This window comes from Capra hircus, chromosome 26 (assembly GCF_001704415.2).
Source record: "Capra hircus breed San Clemente chromosome 26, ASM170441v1, whole genome shotgun sequence".
Classification (NCBI taxonomy): domain Eukaryota; kingdom Metazoa; phylum Chordata; class Mammalia; order Artiodactyla; family Bovidae; genus Capra; species Capra hircus.
This window is the reverse complement of record NC_030833.1, coordinates 19,007,770-19,026,925: the sequence shown is the minus strand read 5'-3', so window position 1 is coordinate 19,026,925 and position 19,156 is coordinate 19,007,770. Positions and strand designations below refer to the sequence as shown.

Here is a 19,156-nt window from a genome sequence, read left to right as displayed (position 1 = left end):
CTTCTAGTTTGGGGAACCGGAACCGCTTTCCAAAACGCGGAGGAAGGAAAAAATGCTTTTAAATGATTCCTGAGAACACGAATTTTTTTAGGCTTTTAGGGACACTGATTGAAAGGGTTTTCCTTAGAGAACTTCTTAATCTTGGAGCCTAAACGGAAACTGAAACACGCACCCAGCCCAACTTCCGGAGGACCAAGATCGCGACGAACAACCAGGAAGCGGTCGGCCTGGGAGCTGTCCCCGGTTCTCTGCTCCGCTCTCTAGGGAACTTTCCGGGTCCTTACACTCTGTTTTTCTTGCCCCGCGTGACCTCAGCTCCGTTCTAGGCTCCGACCCGGGCCGGCCACTCCGGAACCCGCCATGTCGTCCGACTTTGAAGGCTACGAGCAGGACTTCGCGGTGCTCACAGCAGAGATCACCAACAAGATTGCAAGGGTCCCCCGACTCCCACCTGGTAAGGGCGCTTCTTAGGCCGGGCGGGGGTGTCCTGGAAAGTGGGGAGGCTCCGGTGTGGACGATGGAACTCTGCCTCAATGCCTCTTAGGCGCGAGCCTGGAGGATGAAGTAGTGTCGGGGCCTCCGGGAGGAATGGTTGAGTGGGTTGAGGGTAAGGGGAGGATCCAAGCTGGGTTGTGGGGTGCAGAGCCTTTGGAATCTGAAGCTTTTTTGGAGTTCTTATCTGGACTTCACCACCATTTTACTTGTATAACCGTGGGAACGTTTCTCTGAGTCTTCGTTTTGGTTGGGTTTTCTGTTACTTTTGTTTGTGAAATACAGAGATGTGAGAGTATTCAACGAGAATGAATTAACGTACCAAGGTCATGGGTCTACACCATACAGCAACGTTGTTTTGTTAGTAACGATGTTATTACTATAGGCAGAAAAGCAGGGTTGAGAGCCGTGGTGCCTGGATTCAAATCCCAGCCCTGCCACTTAGAAGTTGCATTTAGGCAAGTTTCTTAACTTCCCGCAACTTTTATTTCTTGGTAAAATGGAAAGAATTGTGCATCTCTCATGTGAAGATTAAATGACTTAACATATGTAAAATCCTTTTTTTTAATGTTAGCTGCTATAATCATTAATATTTTTCATACTATCAAGCTCATTTATTTTTTTCTCATCCTTCTTGAGAAACGATGTGTAAAAATTGGTACAGAATAATTTTTCTCACTTTTAAAATCCCACAGCTGTCATTCAGAAGAATTTTTTTGTTTTAGCACATCTTATTTTAAATGCTGGACTGTCAACTATGTGAAGGTGGGAGCTATCTTTGGTTTCCTTGGCATTTACTTAGAAGGAGCTCAGGAAAATGTTTAAGGAAATGAACAGATACATAATTATGATATCATGTAATTTTCATCTGTAGGATATTGTTTTAGGATTTGTTTTCTCTCAATACAGATTTAATTTGAGTATTTAGTTGCAAATAAGATTGCTATTCGGGAACTTAGCTGTGGTAGGGAAATTGAACCGTATACCTTCACTCTGTGGTGTAAAGTTTATCTGTGAACTGGTGGTCAACTTCATTGTTCCACCTTGTCAGTCAGTCCTTGATGCCAGCAATAATTTCTCCTATACCGAAGTTGTGATTCCTCTTTTCCTTTCCCCACCTCTCCCCAAACTTATGTGTTTATAAATAATTTTCTTCCTTTATTTCTTTATTTTTCTCCACCCCTTCCCACACCTGTTTTCTATTAATAGGGACATTTGCTTGAAGCCAGGATCTCTGAACTTACACCCCATTCACCTCCTGAAGTCCCAGTTAGTTCTGGAGGAGGTGGAGGATGATGTCTTAAAGAGGTGTATGAGTCCAAGTGAGGGAACAAGAGGAAAGAACCAAGGTAGCATCTACCACGGAGCTCTGCTGCCTGGGAGATTGTTGTGGCGAAAGTGGCCAGTGGCCTCATCACTTCATGATACATCACCTCGCCTCTTCTCTTCAGTTCTGCTTTCCTCCACCGCCCAAGATCATCTTGATTTTTGTTGTCATTATCGTTGGAGCCTACCTTTGACTTCAGTCCCAGAACCTCAGAATATCAGGATTTGTGGTTTTGTGGGATTTTTTTGCTCTGTTTTAATTGTCAGAATTGTAGCTTAGCAAACATTTTTTTTGTTTGGGCTAATAGCTTTGGTATTGAGAAGCTATGCTATAAAGTAACAAAGTCATTCCTGGGTGCAAAATTGTAACAGCCAATTCCAAGAAAACAGATTTGTTACAATTGTTGTTGTTGTTGTTTTTCTTACCTTTATATTTTAATATAACCATTCTTACCACATAGAAACCTTTGAATTAAGTAACTTAAAGACCTTGAATTTCTACAGCTACAATGTAATGTAAGGTCCAAAGAAGCAGCTTCATGGGAATTGAAAGGAGACTATAGCTGGCATTGGAAAAATGCTTACTAAGTTGAATAATTAAATAAAATAGTAATTCTTAAAAATACTGTGGTTTCCCTCTCAGTAATTATTTGTACTTGGTCATTTTATAATCTGTTTCTAGTTGATAAATAGGGAAAGATAAAAAATATTGTCTTTGTAGTTATGCATTTCAGATGTATATCTGTGGACAACAGGAATTGATTATGTGCAACCATGCAAAACTAGTATGATTAAAAGTAATTATAATCTCTTCCTGGCATCATTGGTGGTTGACCGAGAAATTACCCAAGTTAAGGTTAAAAATTGGAGCAAAATTTTCAGCCAAAGCAGTTTAGTCCCTGAAATATTAACTTACTGAAATGGGATTAGAATAAATTGGATTGATTGCAACTAACTTCATTCTCTGTTGTGCATGTACAGTGTGTTAAAGTGTTACTTCCAAGAGAATAGAAAAGATTAAATATTTTAAAACTTCAAAAAGAAATTTGATTACTCTGTGGACCAAAAGATAGATCAGTCTCTTCTTAAGTAATATTCTTATTGCACTATATTTGAGCTTTGATTTTAATGATTTGTATTCTGGAGTAAAGTCAGGAAAATGGATGAGTGGAAACCATCACTAACACTAATTGTAACGTTCCTCTTTCTCTGATGATGAGTTGTAAGTGGGGGAGATACTTCATAGAGGCGGGAATTCCATGCCAGCAAGCAGGCTTCCTGAAGGATCTTAAGCAAAAGGTTCCTTTGCAGTTAGTTGCTTATCTCACCGTGTACAGGGAGAAAAATGGTCTGTTGTGAAGCCTATCATTTGGTAGCTGTAGTCAGAAATACTGAGAAAGGCGTTATGGTAACTTCGTGACAGTTCACACGTGGCATCAGATCTGTTTAGAATCCCAGCTCTGCTGCTTATTAGATGTGCAACTTGGGCATGTTGCCTTGCCTGTCTAAGTCTGCCTCCGCCACCTGGAAAATTCTGTGTGTGTGTGTGTGTGTGTGTGTGTGTGTGTGTGTGTGTGTGTGTTGGAGGCAGGGTGTGTGTATAATAGTTTCACCCTTCAGTTCAGTTGCTCAGTCGTGTCCGACTCTTTGCGACCCCATGAATTGCAGCACGCCAGGCCTCCCTGTCCATCACCAACTCCTGGAGTTCACTCAGATTCACGTCCATCGAGTCAGTGATGCCATCCAGCCATCTCATCCTCTGTCGTCCCCTTCTCCTCCTGCCCCCAATCCCTCCCAGCATCAGAGTCTTTCAGTGAGTCAAGTCTTCGCATGGACTGGAGTTTCAGTTTTAGCATCATTCCTTCCAAAGAAATCCCAGGACTGATCTCCTTCAGAATGGACTGGTTGGATCTCCTTGCAGTCCAAGGGACTCTCAAGAGTCTTCTCCAACACCACACTTCAAAAGCATCAATTCTTCGGTGCTCAGCTTTCTTCACAGTCCAACTCTCACATCCATACATGACCACAGGAAAAACCATAGCCTTGACTAGACGGACCTTAGTCAGCAAAGTAATGTCTCTGCTTTTGAATATGCTATCTAGGTTGGTCATAACTTTTCTTCCAAGGAGTAAGCGTCTTTTAATTTCATGGCTGAGTCACCATCTGCAGTGATTTTGGAGCCCCCCAAAATAGAGTCTCCCACTGTTTCCATTGTTTCCCCATTAATTTGCCATGAAGTGATGGGACCAGATGCCATGATCTTCATTTTCTGAATGTTGAGCTTTAAGCCAACTTTTTCACTCTTCTCTTTCACTTTCATCCAGAGGCTTTTTAGTTCCTCTTCACTTTCTGCCATAAGGGTGGTGTCATCTGCATATCTGAGGTTATTGATATTTCTCCTGGAAATCTTGATTCCAGCTTGTGCTTCTTCCAGCCCAGCGTTTCTCATGATGTACTCTGCATGATATTTAAATAAGCAGGGGGACAATATACAGCCTTGACGTACTCCTTTTCCTATTTGGAACCAGTCTGTTGTTCCATGTCCAGTTCTAACTGTTGCTTCCTGACCTGCATATAGGTTTCTCAAGAGGCAGGTCAGGTGGTCTGGTATTCCCATCTCTTTCAGAATTTTCCGCAGTTTCTTGTGATCCACACAGTCAAAGGCTTTGGCATAGTTTCACCCTTACAGTGTTGTAAAAGTCAGTTGAAATAAAGCGTATGATTTTGTTGTTGTTCAGTTGCTGAGTTGCTACTCTCTGCAACCCATGAAGTGCGGCACACTAGGCTCTTCTGTTCTCCACTATCAACCAGAGTTTGGTCATTGAGTTGGTAATGCTGTCTAACCATCTCATAACTATTAGTAGTTGCCCTTCAGTCTTCCCTGGTAACATGTTGAATCTTCCAACCTGGAGGGCTTGTTTTCCAGTGTCATATCTTTTTGCCTTTTCATACTGTTCAGGGGATTCTTGAGGCAAGAATACTGGAATGGCTTGCCGTTTCCTCCTCCAGTGGACCATGTTTTGTCACAGCTGTTTGCTATGACCCATCCATCTTGTGTGGCTCTGCATGGCATGGCTCATACCTTAGTTACACAAGCCCCATTGCCACAACATAGTTGTGATCCTTGAAGGGGAAAGCATATAATAACTAGCACAATTTTTCCTCCCGTAAGAGAGTGCATGATAAATTAGCAGCTACTGATACTGCAGTGGTGAAGACAGCAGCTGTAGGGTTAGTCAGCACCTAGCTTCTCAGACTCTGTGATATCAGTTGAACTCTTAAAGAAACATTGACCCTCAATTTTGTTTCCTTTCTGTGCTAGAGTGAATGTCTCTTGATGAGCACCTGCATTTGAAGGGAGATGTGTGATGGGCACTTTGGGATACAAACTTGGAATTGGACTCTGAACTCAGGGTAACAGGGAGGAAGTCAGAGAGAGAAGTGGAAGTGGTGGGGTGAGATGGGTGTCTTTTCTGGAAGGAAATGCTTCAGTCTAGCTAATTGATTATGCCCCATCCCTGGAGGCTTTTGGACACTGTCTAGACATGGCAATGTGTGGAAGAAGCTGTGACATTCATCCATGATTCTCTCTTGCCTTTGCAAAGTGATTGTAATAAGAGAATTCAGAAAAGTCTGCTTTTATTTATGAATACTGTGGTTTGCTTTACATACATGTGGTTCTGGAGCTGTAATATTGATGTGTAATTGTTGAGCACTTGAAATGTAGCTGTTGCCCTGTAGTGAAATGACAATGTTTTTAGTATTAATAAATTAAAAAATATTAAAATGAATTTCTCCTGTTTTTTTTTTTTTGTTTTTACTTTTTGAAATGTGGCTACTAGAAAATTTAAAATTCTGTTTTGTGATTTGCATGCGTTATATTTTTGTTCTATAAAATTAGAGTTGAAGAGATGGTTCCAGACCTAATTCAGGAACTCAGGTGCAGAGTGAGTTGAAGTAGGGTGAATAGGACTTGAGTTAGGCACACTCACATACCCACATTCTAATCCCTTAAATAGTTTAGTTAAACTGAGTAATAGCCTTGGGCTACCCAGGTCCGTCTAGTCAAGGCTATGGTTTTTCCAGTAGTCATGTGTGGATGTGAGAGTTGGACTGTGAAGAAGGCTGAGCGCCGAAGAATTGATGCTTTTGAAGTGTGGTGTTGGAGAAGACTCTTGAGAGTCCCTTGGACTCAAGGAGATCTAACCAGTCCATTCTGAAGGAGATCAGTCCTGGGATTTCTTTGGAAGGAATGATGCTAAAGCTGAAACTCCAGTACTTTGGCCACCTCATGAGAAGAGTTGACTCATTGGAAAAGACTGATGCTGGGAGGGATTGGGGGCAGGAGAAGAAGGGGATGACAGAGGATGAGATGGCTGGATGGCATCGGCGACTTGATGGACGTGAGTCTGAGGGAACTCCAGGAGTTGGTGTTGGACAGGGAGGCCTGGCGTGCTGTGATTCATGGGGTCGCAAGAGTTGGACACGACTGAGCGACTGAACTGAACTGAACCCAGGTGGCTCAGTGCGTAAAGAATCCACCTGCCTTGCAGGAGATACAGGAGACGCAGGTTCCATCCCTGGTTGGGAAGGTCTCCTGGAGGAGCAGATGGTAACGCACTCCAGTATTCTTGCCAGGAGAATCCCATGGACAGAGGATCCTGGTGGGCTACAGTCCATGGGATCACAAAGAGTTGAACATGGCTGAAGCCACTATGCACACATGCATGGCAAGTAATAGCTTCATTGATTTTTTAAGAAAATGTTCAATTTTAAAACAGGTTTAGATTTACAGAGAAATCACAAAAATAATACAGAGAATTCCTGTGTAGTCCATGTCCAATTTCCTCTATTGTTAACTTCTTATATTAATATGATACATTTCTTGCAGCAAGTGAACCTGTGTTGCTACTTATTATTAACTGAAGTCCATACTTTATTCAGATTTCCTTCTTCTTCTTCTTCTTCTTCTTCTTCTTCTTCTTAAAATCTAGTGTCTTTTTACTATTCTACGGTCTAGTCCAGAGTACTACAAATCATTTGTAGTAATCATGACTCCTCAGGTTCCTCTTGGTTGTGACAGTTTCACAGCCCTTTCTTTGTTTTTGAAGACGTTACAGTTTAGAGGAATACTGACCAACTGTTTTATAGAATGTTCCTCAGTTTGGATTTGCCAAATGTTTTTCTCATCATCAGACTAGGGTTATAAGTTTTTGAGAGGAAGACCACAGAGGTAGACCACCGTTTTCATCATATCATGTCAAGAATTCACACTGTAAGGTAACTTAGCAGTCTTAATATTAACTTCGACCACCTGGCTAAGGTAGTATTTGTCAGGTTTCTCTCTTGTAAAGTTACTCTTTTCCCTCTTTTCCTTATTCTTAGAAGGAAATCATATGCATAGCCCACACTTAAGGAGTAGGGGATCATGCTTCATCCCCTTGAAGGCTGAGGATTTATGTAAATTATTTGGAATTCTTCTATATGATTCTTCTAGAGAGATTTGTCTGTTCTCCTCCACTTGTTAATCCAGTCATTTATATGCACAGACTCATTTATACTTTGTGTTGTATTCCAATACCACTTTATTTTGCTGCTCAGATTATTGCAGCTTTGACCATTGGAATTCCTTCCAGCTGGCTTTTGTGTCATTTTGATATATGCCCATCAGTGGTGTTCTTTTTTCTCTCCTTATTAGCATTTCCTTACTTTCTGATATTATAAGATACTCCAGAATCATCCTGTATTTTTCGTATACCAGTCCTTGAATCAGCAGCAGAGTCCTCTTTCCTGTTATTGAAAAATGGTGTTAGAAACCAAGATCTGGACATTAGGTGCACACATTGGTACTGAGGTTTTATTACTTCTGGACCCTTTTAGCTGACACAGCAAAGAAAAATGTGTGTATGCTAACTCATGTATACATACATACTGAGAGCTTTGTGTATGAGGCCATCTATATTTATAATAAGCTAAACATGAGTTATATTAATGTCTCCAACTCCAGTCCTTTATTCACACGAATCATTCTAGAATGGGTTTGTCTTAATTATTTTTTCATAAAGAGAAACTTGCCATTCTAATTGGGAGATTTGCCCCAGTCCTCACTGATACAATTTTTCTTTCTCTCGTTTTGTGTGTGTGTGTGTGTGTGTGTGTGTGTGTGTGAGAGAGAGAGAGAGAGAGAGAGAGAAATTTGAATGGAATCTGTACTTTAGTTAATAATTCTATATTGCATGTCAGTTTCCTATTTGTTTGATGTTTTTTACAACATAACATCTTTTTATATTCTCAGAATTGGATTAGAAGTTTCAAGCCTCATTCAAAAACAACTTTTTAAATCGCTGAGATAATAAGCTTTCTAGACTTTTAGGAGTAATACTAGATGCCAAAATAAATGGAACTATATCAAAGTTTTGGGTGCATTTAAATTAGAAATCTAGCATCCTATTCATACTTGGTCAAACAAGTGGAACCAAAATGTTATAAATATTTTAGCTAGACAAACATTCATAAGGTTTCTAAAATATATATAGATTATGTGTACTATATATATATATGTATGTATACAAAAGCTTTTCTACTATGTTTGATAAAGGCTTGAGAGAGAACAACAAAAAATGAGATGGAGAAGTTGGAAAACATAAGCTAAATTAAATGGGAACACTGAATATGAAATAGAGCAGCCATGTTTAAAAACAGTGGGACTATATGATGACCTTTTACAATTTTTCTTATTCTCTGTGAGTAACAAAAATGATGCTGAATTATAAGACTCGTGGATTCATTCAGTAAACACAGAGTGCACACCTACCATATACAACTGTCTGTGCTAAATACGGAATTAGGACAAAGATGTGTTGAGAGTCGTCCCTGCCTTCAAGGAGCTGGAAATGAGGCTGAAGGGAACCAATTACTAATATCCATCAGAGATGCTAGTGCAGAGCACGGAGGTCTAGGAATTCAGAGGAGATAAGATCATGTCCTGGGAGGTCACCTGGAAGGGTAGTTGGATTCAGCAGATGGAATAGGGGAAAGACTAAATGAGTTGCAGTAAGTGGATACAGTGGGCACCTGCTGCTTCCGAAGGCCCAGAACCCTCTGTTCTATCTTCTGAGAGCATCTTCTCCATTTTCCTTTGAGAAATTCTCTAAACTCAGTGTTGGTGGAACTGACAGGCTGCCATGCCCTGTCCAGGTCAAGAAGAAAATACCTTACTCAAGGGAGGACAGTCAGTGAATTTTTGCCAGAAATTGAAATTTGGACTCTGCTTCTGCAGAGACTGTCAGTAAATTCCTGCTCCCTTGGTTCCCTGAGCCACCAGGGTACTGTCCTCCCTGAGCTTGGGAGCACCTTTTCCATTGATTCTTTGTTCTTTTTAATCAGTTGCTATTTCGAGTCTGTTTGCAGCCCAAAGGACTGCAGCATGCCGTGCTCTTCTATCCTCCACTATCTCCTGGAGTTTGCTCAAATGCATGTCCATTGAGTCGGTGATGCTATTTAACCATTTCATCTTCTGCTGCTCCCTTCTCCTTTTGCCTTCAATCTTTCTCAATATCAGGGTCTTTTCTGATGAGTCGGCTGTTTGCATCAGGTGGCCAAAGTATTGGAGCTTCAGCTTTAGCCTTAGTCTTTCCAATGACTATTCAGTCATTGGTTTCCTTTAGGATTGACTGGTTTGATCTCCTTGCAGTCCAAGGGACTCTCAAGAGTCTTCTCCAGCACCACAATTCAAAAACATCAGCTCTTTGGTGCTCTGTCTTTGTGGTCCAACTCTCACGTCCATACAGGACTGCTGGAAAAACCATAGCTTTAACTATATGGTCCTTTGTCAACAAAGTGATGTCTCTGCTTTTTAATATGCTAAGTTTGTTATAGCTTTTTTTCTGAAAAGCAAGCATCTTTTAATTACATGACTGCAGCCACCATCTGCAGTGATTTTGGAGCCCAAGAAAAGAAAATATGTCACTGCTTCCACTTTTCCCCCCTCTATTTGCCATGATGTGATGGGACCCTGTGAGCCACCCTGAATTATTCTGATAAATTCTGTTTTTGGCTTAGGTTAGCCAGAATCAGTTCTGTTGTATTCAACCAAAGAACCTAAATAGTACCTTGAACAAAGGCTTAGATCAGGGAATAAAATTGCACTTGGATAGTAATGGATAGCATGCAGAGCACATACTAGAGAGCTAGTAGTTGGAAATACAGTTGGAGAAGTTGCTTGGGTCTGGAATGTGGAGGGCCTTGACTTCCAGGCTCAAACGATTCAACCAGAGCCACATTTCTGGAAGATCAAATGGGGGAAGAGGGATTAAATGGTGAAAGTAAAACCATTGTGGTTGGTAGCATAGCTTCTTTCATAAATTCTTGTACTCACTGCACTATTTATTCATTTTACTACCATGATTTGAGAACTGATTATACATCAGGCTCAGGGCTAGACTATAGAACTAGGACATGGTTCTTGTCTTCCCAGAGCCTCCAAGGTAGAAGATAAATCAGCCCTGTGAGTGTGAGAGAGAAATCATGAGGATTAGGTAAGAGATCTAGGAACTTTCTATAAGAGCAAGGAGTTAATTCTTCTGTTGGGTTAGATAAAACTTCAAAGAGCTGGTGATTTCAGGGGAGAAATAAATGGGCTGATAGACTTGGAATGAGGGTAAGGATAATTTTTCCAAAACTATCTGCTAGAACATGTCTCTTCTAGAATGGAGAGTTGTGGTTGGGTTATAGCTTGATTGTGGTACAGTTTGAAGAAATCACATGTAGGTATTTAGCATTTCACAAATTAGAAGTAATTCCTCTTGCATCAACTTATTTGAGCTAAAAAGAGTCCAAGTAGATGTATTTAGTTTCCAGTTCAGAGAGTATATACCAAGTCTCAGCTAAAAACTCTTTCTTACCCAATATCCCATAACCATGAGTAGATAATGGTTTGGGGTTTAGAATCAGTAGTTCTGACTTCAAATCTTTCTTCCATTACATTCATCTCTTAAGGAGAGCACAGTTTTTTAAAGGATGGTAAGATCTTGCTCAGTTTTAGTAATTAGTATATGTTACTTTTGGTTTTTTAGTTTGTGGGTTTTTGTTTTGTTATACATGACCTTTTTTTTTTAATATGTAATTTTTAAGTTGTCCTCATGAGTACATTATTCCCAATTTATTAAATTAATGAGTTTGCAGATTCCTCATGCCACCTCTAAATCTGTTGTTGACACAGTCTCTTGTAAAGAGCAAAATAATTTTTGTTTTTTCTTAAAAATGTTACAGCATCTCTTCAGTACTCTACAGGATTATGTATTTCCAGACTGCCTAGAATCAGTGTCTTACAGTATTTCCTAACCCACCAAAGAAGGATATGGCCATTTGCCTGATATGCTAATTCTTTACTCTGGTTAATCAGAATGGAAAAAAAGATATATAAAAATAGAAGTTTTTAAATATTAAGTTTATCTGTAACCTTAGCAATTTCTTGATGTTATTGTTTGTTTCAGATGAGAAGAAGCAGATGGTTGCAAATGTGGAGAAACAGCTCGAAGAAGCGAAAGAACTGGTATGTACAGACTTAGTAACATATTTAAAACACTACCAGAGCCATTTAATCTGATGCCTTCCTCTAAGCCTCATTTATTCATTGTAGAAATGTGAAGCATACCTGCTTAAGTGCTCAATGATTAAGAATTCATCAGTGTCTACATTGGAGAGAATTTAATAGCTTCTTGGGATTTTATTCCTCTTAATAAAGGTGATTCATTAAATGCCCACTTGAATTTTTATCACTTCATAATACTTTTCATAATAGCTATAAATAGCTAACCCTGGTTAAAGGTCTATTAGGTACCAGACATGGGTTAAGCATGTTATTTGCTTTATATTATTTAATTTTCACAAAATCTGTATGAGACAGGAACTGTTTGTCAAAAACTGTTAAGGATTGAGCTTTTCCCTACTTGTCCGCTTGCAAGTGAGCTTGCCACAATCTCAAGGATGCTGATAGAAGACATTAGATTCCTACGTCATAGAAAAAAGGCTCTTATTACTCACAGCAAAAGCTGCTGCCAAAATTTCAGCAGGCTTGTGTCAGTTCCCTGAGTCCTAATTGCCAAGGGGTTGTGCCGGGGTCCAGCCCTGGTGGATCCAGGGTAATTTGAAGGGGAGATGGATAGGCGAGGGAAAAACTTATTTAGATAGAAATATAAAAAGAGATTAGGAAGAAATAGTATAGCAGGAAAATTTAGTGGAGAAAGAAGGCTGAATAATGTGGCTTACGGGGAAGGCCAATAAAGTTCCAGACAAGGAGCTTGCACCATCTACGTTGGGCCACCAGCGCCCACTTGAATATCAAAGGGTGCCCCGCCTTAGGCTTCCTTTTGCGCAGGTCTTAGAAGCCAGGGTAAGTAAGTAGATGTGGTGAGCTGCCCCGCTCCAGATGGAAATTCAGCCTGAAATTAGAGTAAAGAGGAGACACGGGGGAAACCAGTCCAGCGACTGGCCCCGGCCTCTATTGTCTAGAAAGGCCTTTTATACCTTTTTGATTGTACATAGAGATCAATTGGTAATACAAAATTATGCAGTGTTAGCAGCCCAGACTCTTATCAAAACCAGGCTTTTCTCTCTGCATACCTAGTTGTATACCCAAGTCTTAGGTAATTTACATCATCTTCCGGCCAAAAGGGCCAATTAACATTTTACAGCCTTTTTTCTGATAAGGGTTTGTCAACCTGAAAACTTATTTCTGTTGATCTTCCCAAAGTCTGGTGCCACTCTCAGAAAGCACTAAATAAAGTTACATTCTTACATAGCAAAGATACAGCAATTTATAACAAGTAAAAGGAGTACAGTGATTTATAACAAAAGAAAAGTAATTAACTCAAAAGTCTAGTGTTGCTAACATCAAAACTATTATATATCTTTTTCCATATCCCGTTTACATTGATTAACATCCTCCCAGGTGCCTAAAAGATAAAGAATATGGAGGCCTGGCAGCAGTCATTGAGTCAACAGTGAAAACCCGTCACCAATATGATTTTTAACTCTTTAGAAAAGGCTCTGTATCTTTAAGATGCTTTTAAGCTTTGTGCTTCTCGCAGTTGGGGGGCTGTAAGCAATTCACAAGCTGTAAGAGGTCCAGGGGAACCTGTTAGGCAAGCTAGAGAGTTATCAGAGGGGGTTTGAGCTGAAACATCCCTTTCAAATGCAGAAGACTAAAGCCCTGAGTTGACTTTTTCCAGAGAATATTAGAAAAGTGAAAAAGCAGAGTACAAAGGCTGGCAAATTTTTGTTTTTTGGGGGTACATGCCTGGGAAATACCAGGGGGAACCCCTGAAGCCTGATCACATCCTTGCGTTTTGTCAGGCTTCCTTCCTCATGACCTTGTCACGGGTGAGATTCCTCACGCTGGCCCCTGGCAGGGCTGATGCATGTTTGCCTAGAAAAATGCCTACACGTCAGTGGATTATCTTATAGGAGAGAAACGCGGGGCCTGGGAAGGATACTGCTTTATAGCAGCCTGTAAGCAAGCCTGGTCTTTGCCCCAAGGCACACATTGTTTCTGACCCCCAGATTGCTCCCTGCCTGGGAAAAGAGTGATCAGGGCCTTGCATTCTTGGTGTTGCAGCAAGACATGGAGAAGTGTGAGAGATACACAGAGGAACATCATTATTCCCATTTTGTAGATGGGAAAACTGAGGCTTAGAAAGATTAATTGGTTGTGGTCCCACACCCAGTTAGTGCTTCTGTAAGGATTTGGACTTAGGTATGCTAAACCCAGAGCTTTAACTTTTTGATACTAATAAATTCTCAAATCAAGGAACAAAAAGTATTGAAATATATTGTGTCCTAATTTGGGGTTTCAAAGACTGGTATTGCAAGTATGATTCGACTTGTTCCTGCATTGTGGTCCTAAATGAGGGTGTTGCTTTTCTTCATACTGGTGGGTACCACTTGGTGTTCCTTCAGTATTGGTATAGTTACTACAGTTTCCCAAAGTGTGTTTCTGTTAACTGGTGTTGCCTGTTCAAACAAGTTTGGAAACCGTAGCTTAAACAGAATTCTCCAATTATAGGTCTTTTTTGGGTTACTATTGCTTTGGCCAAAAAATTGATTCATGTATTTTCATAAGATGTTATAGAAAAACCTGAATGAATGTTTTAGGCCAACCCAATATTTTTCCAAGCTTCTCTGGTGGCTCAGCTGTAAAGAATCCGCCTATAATACAATGCAGTGTATGAGACGCGGTCCCTGGGTTTGGAAGATCCTCTGGAGAAGGAAATGGCAACCCACTCCAGTATTCTTGCCTGGAGAATCTCATGGACAGAGGAGCCTGGCAGGCTACAGTCCATGGGGTTGCAAAAGAGTTGGACATGACTGAGCAACTAAACATTGACAACAGTGATATTTTTCCATAGAACTTTCTTAGACTCTTCAGTTGCCTTGAGGCACGATGACTGTCTCCAAAGGACTCGAAGGGGTGGCACTCCAAGCTAATGTGCCTGAGTAGCAGGGCCATGCACGGCAGGCCTGCTGCTCAAGACGGGTGGGGGGTTCTGAGCAGTAGGTGATAATAGCTGCCCATTACACCGCATCAATTCTTTGGTGCTCAGCCTTCTTCACAGTCCAACTCTCACATCCATACATGACCACAGGAAAAACCATAGCCTTGACTAGCCGGACCTTAGTCGGCCAAGTAGTGTCTCTGCTTTTGAATATACTGTCTAGGTTGGTCATAACTTTTCTTCCAAGGAGTAAGCGTCTTTTAATTTCATGGCTGCAGTCACCATCTACTCTGAAGAAGGCTGAGCGCCGAAGAATTGATGCTTTTGAAGTGTGGTGTTGAAGACTCTTGAGAGTCCCTTGGACTGCAGGGAGATCCAACCAGTCCATTCTGAAGGAGATCAACCCTGGGATTTCTTTGGAAGGAATGATGCTAAAACTGAAACTCCAGTACTTTGGCCACCTCATGAGAAGAATTGACTCATTGGAAAAGACTCTGATGCTGGGAGGGATTGGGGGCAGGAGGAAAAGGGGACGACCGAGGATGAGATGGCTGGATGGCATCACAGACTCGATGGATGTGAGTCTGAGTGAACTCCGGGAGATGGTGATGAACAGGGAGGCCTGGTGTGCTGCGATTCATGGGGTCGCAAAGAATCGGACACGACTGAGTGACTGAACTGAACTGATTACACCACAGACACTTCCTTCCATGTCCGTGAGTGCTCAGGCGGCAAGTTGCAGAGCTGCTGCTCCGTCTTGCCCATCTCCAGTTCTTTCCTAGCTGTCAGAACGCCTGTGCATTCCATACCCTGTAACAGTGAAAGTGAAAGTCACTCAGCAGTGTCCGACTCCTTGTGGCCCCACAGACTATACATTCCCTGGAATTGTCCAAGCCAGGATACTGAAGTGGGTAGCCTTGACCTTCTCCAGGGGATCATCCCAACCCAGGGATCAAACCCAGGTCTCCTGCATTGCAGGCGGATTCTTTACCAGCTGAGCCACCAGGGAAGCTGAAGAATACAGAATCTTCCTGACCCAGGAATCAAACTGAGGTCTCCTGCATTGCAGTTAGATTCTTTACCAACTGAGCTATCTGGGAAGCCCACACTCTGTAAGAGTTACTTCTAATCTCACTGTCTCTGCAGGAGCAGCTTTATTCTAATCCTCGGCCTCTCATGTTTGCTTCTGTTTTGAAAGTTGTGTTTTGTTTGTGTTTTTCCAAATTCTTTTCTCTTTCCTTTCTTTTTTACAATCAACTGTTTTCCTCCTGCTTCTTGGCCTTCATGTACGAAGACTGAACTTTTATATGCCATAGCTGCCAACCAAGACGCTTCTTCCTTCTGGTTGCTATGCTTACCATACATAGTGCATGCTTAGTCACTCAGTCGTGTCCGACTCCTTGCAATCCCTTGGACTGTAGCCCATCAGTTTCCCCTGCCCATGGGATTCTCCAGGCAAGAATACTGGAGTGGGGTGTCATGTCCTTCTCCAGGGGATCTTCCCAATCTTCCCGGGGATCGAACCTAGGTCTCCTGCGTTGCAAATAGATTCTTTACCACTGAGCCACCAGGGAAGTACAACTGGTCAATTCTTTGGATCGTGGGTTAACTTCTTAGCTCGTTGTTAAGTTCTCAGTAGCAGGGTTTTTGTTTGTCTTTGCCATCAAAATCTGTGTTTTGGTTCATTGGTTTGCCCTCTTTTGGAGACATTGATTTACATGATGATGTGAGAAAGCTTCTTTCCTAATAACCAAAGTTTCACTGTACCAAGAACTGTAAAACATGGTTATACCCCTGTGGAGCTTATGGTCATCTCCAGTTGTTACTAATATGAAGAGTTTTGTCTTAGATATGTGTTTCTGCTTGTTTAAAATGTCTATGCAGCTGACTTAATTCTGATGGCATCCTTATTAAGGATGCACATCATTATATACTGTGTTTTTGATGAGGACCTTAAGAAAAGAACTTCATTATGATTTTATTTGTTAGGATTAGTTGTATTTCTGTTGAACAATTGGTATTAATCTCTTGGACACTGCATGTCTCATAATCACCATGTATTCCGCTTGACATTGGCCATGTGAATGTTGTGATAATATAAAACTAGTAGTATCACTCTTGTTTCTGGTTTCAAGTGTTTGTCGTGTGTTTCCTTTTTCTTTGTCTTACCAACTTTTAATTAGTATGTCCTTATGAAATGCCTGAAACAAAACTGTAGCTAACACTCAGATTTTCTCTCACATGTGCTTTTGCAGTTATCTGTCTGGATGCTCCTGCTCGACCTTTCTAAAACTCAGTTCTTAATGATGATTTCAGAGAAGTGCTCTAAATAATTGCATTGCTGAGTGACTGATTTATTGGTGCTTCATAGTTATGCTGAGACATGGCAATAATTTAAATGGTTACTGCTTAAATCAAGGCTAATGAAACCTTTTTTTCTTTATAAAAATTAAAGATTGTGAATTGAAACATTTTTTAAAATTTTGTTTATCTGAGTTTTACTATTTTTGCTCAGACTCTTAACACCAGACAAGTAAGAGCTGTATTAGTGCCAAGTGTGTAGTGTTTATGGAAATAATTTATTAGGGCTATTTGCTTTAAGAGGCAAAATACCTGACAACATTTTGGATGTGAGTTTATTAGACATCACCTGAGGCAATTTGTAGTTGGTGGTTTTTATTTTTTAATGCCAAGTGTAAATAAGCTATCTTTGATACCTTACATCATGCTTGCTGTCTTTCTATTTCATCATCAGTAATCACCACTCCTATTATTCACATTAGTTGAGTAATTACCAAGTAAAAGATACTGTTCTAAGCACACTATAGGAATTACCCTGTTTAATCTTTATAGTTGTCTTACAAAAGACATACTATTTTTTAGAAATGAGACATGTGAGACCCAGAGAAGTTAAGAAGCCTGTCCAAGCTTGCATGACTAGTGAGCAGTGGAGCCTACGATGTGAATGCAGGTGTCTGACTTGAAGGCCTGTTTTCTTAATCATCATACTGTTTCAGTATCACCTCCCATGAAATGCTCATGCGTTGTATCCAGGTTGTTATAAAGTGCCCTGCTGTGATTTCACCGAGCCTTGTGTAATTTAATATGTTACTATATCCATTTAGCTCCATATCCGCCTGGTTATAAAGTATGAGGTTGGAGGTCACAATCACATATTGGTTGTATCCTAATCAGAAAAGACTTTCCAGGAGAATTTTCACCAAATAACTGAGACTGGGCTGATATTTCATAGAGTAACTGTAGAAATCATGCTTTGGTCTATCTTCTCATAGTCCTAGTGGTTTGAAGTCAGAAGACCAGACCAATTTGGGTTGGATGATAGGATGCTCCAGAGATAATAAAATCATTATCACAGAGGGTGTTTGGCTTAATGCACATGGTTTTTAAAATTCTTGACAGAGTAAACACTTTGGCACTCCGTGTGTCACTTGGCAAGCCCTCAGTAACTGTTTATTGACCTTAACAAAAATGGAGCACAAAAGTGGTCCCCGTGTTCACTTGACCACAGGCAGTTTGCTTCCTGGGCTTGATTCCTCAAGTTGTAAAATGAGGACTTGGAATTAAATCCTTTCAGCTCTCAACATCAAGTCATGTGAAGAGTGAGCAGATGGTTTAAACCATGGTTTTCTCTCACCCTTCCAGCTGGAACAGATGGATTTGGAAGTCCGAGAGATACCTCCCCAAAGTCGAGGAATGTACAGCAACAGGATGAGAAGCTACAAGCAAGAAATGGGAAAACTCGAGACAGATTTCGTGAGTCAAATTCGATCCTTTATTATACTTGCCAGTCTTTACAGTGATTGTCACATTTTTTTTTTTTATTGCTTCCCCCACACACCTTCATCAGCATTAAGTGCGTCGTCTTTAGGAGCTTGTGCCAAAGACATGCCACAGCTGCCATTGTTTTGCTTGTAGGGCTGGCTGATGATGGACTTGAAGGTATGTTGGATTCCTGACTCACAAAATAGAGGCAAGTCATATGGTTTTTGAGTTTGGATGGTATTTATTGATATTTAGCATTTATTGGAATTTTGGGGCCTAATTTGGGGCCTTTCAGAGTTTGCAGGTTTTAAGCTGCATTGTTCATGGATGAACTTCAGGGACTTGTGAATATCCTGAAATTATATCAGTATGTTTGGATGTGTGTTTCTATATGTATGTTTTTCTGAGATAGGCTTCATAGCCTTTATTACCAGAGTTTTGAAAGGATATATTACACTTCTCCCCTCCAGGAGCTCAATTAATAATTTATATAAGGGTTCTTTGTATTGAGTGTCTTATGAGAATATTTAGCTTTCTCTTCCTATGTATCTGACTTTCAACTCCACCCACCATTAGCAAATTTAAGAATATAAATTTAAAGATATTGGCATTAAAATTGTTAGTAATTAGAAGGTAATAGGAGCAGAAAGATACAGATGAGCAATTCCACTTCTGGGTATATACTCCAGCAAATTGAAAGCAGGATCTTGAAGAGATAGGTGTTATTGTGGCAATACCCAAAGATGGAAGCAACCTAGATAGAAAGAAAGAAATGAAGTCGCTTAGCCATGTCCGATGTCCGACTCTTTGTGACCCCATGGACTGTAGCCTACCAGGCTCCTCTGTCCATGGGATTCTCCAGGCAAGAATACTGGAGTGGGTTGCCATTTCCTTCTCCAGGGGATCTTCCTGACCCAGGGATCGAACCCCAGTCTCCCGCATTGCAGGCAGACACTTTACGCTCTGAGCCACCAGGGAAGCCCTGTAGTGTGCATTCGCAGGTGAGTGGATGAACACAGCGTGGTGCGTGCATACAGTGGACTATTAAGGCAGCTTAAACA

The 19,156-nt window shown here is 40.8% G+C and overlaps 1 protein-coding gene across 3 annotated transcripts in view; it reads left to right on the top strand.

Annotated features, from left to right (window-relative positions):
- Nucleotides 97-19,156, top strand: part of VTI1A (vesicle transport through interaction with t-SNAREs 1A) — a 385,253-nt gene continuing 366,193 nt past the window's right edge. Inside the window, exons 1-3 of one of the 3 annotated variants that reach the window (XM_013975279.2) lie at nucleotides 97-454; nucleotides 11,313-11,371; nucleotides 17,976-18,086. In XM_013975279.2, the coding sequence (XP_013830733.1) occupies nucleotides 361-454; nucleotides 11,313-11,371; nucleotides 17,976-18,086 (264 nt within the window). In that variant the 5' untranslated portion in view covers nucleotides 97-360. The remainder of the gene's footprint in view (nucleotides 455-11,312; nucleotides 11,372-17,975; nucleotides 18,087-19,156) is intronic. The other 2 variants (XM_005698489.3, XM_018041332.1) reach the window with 2 other exon arrangements.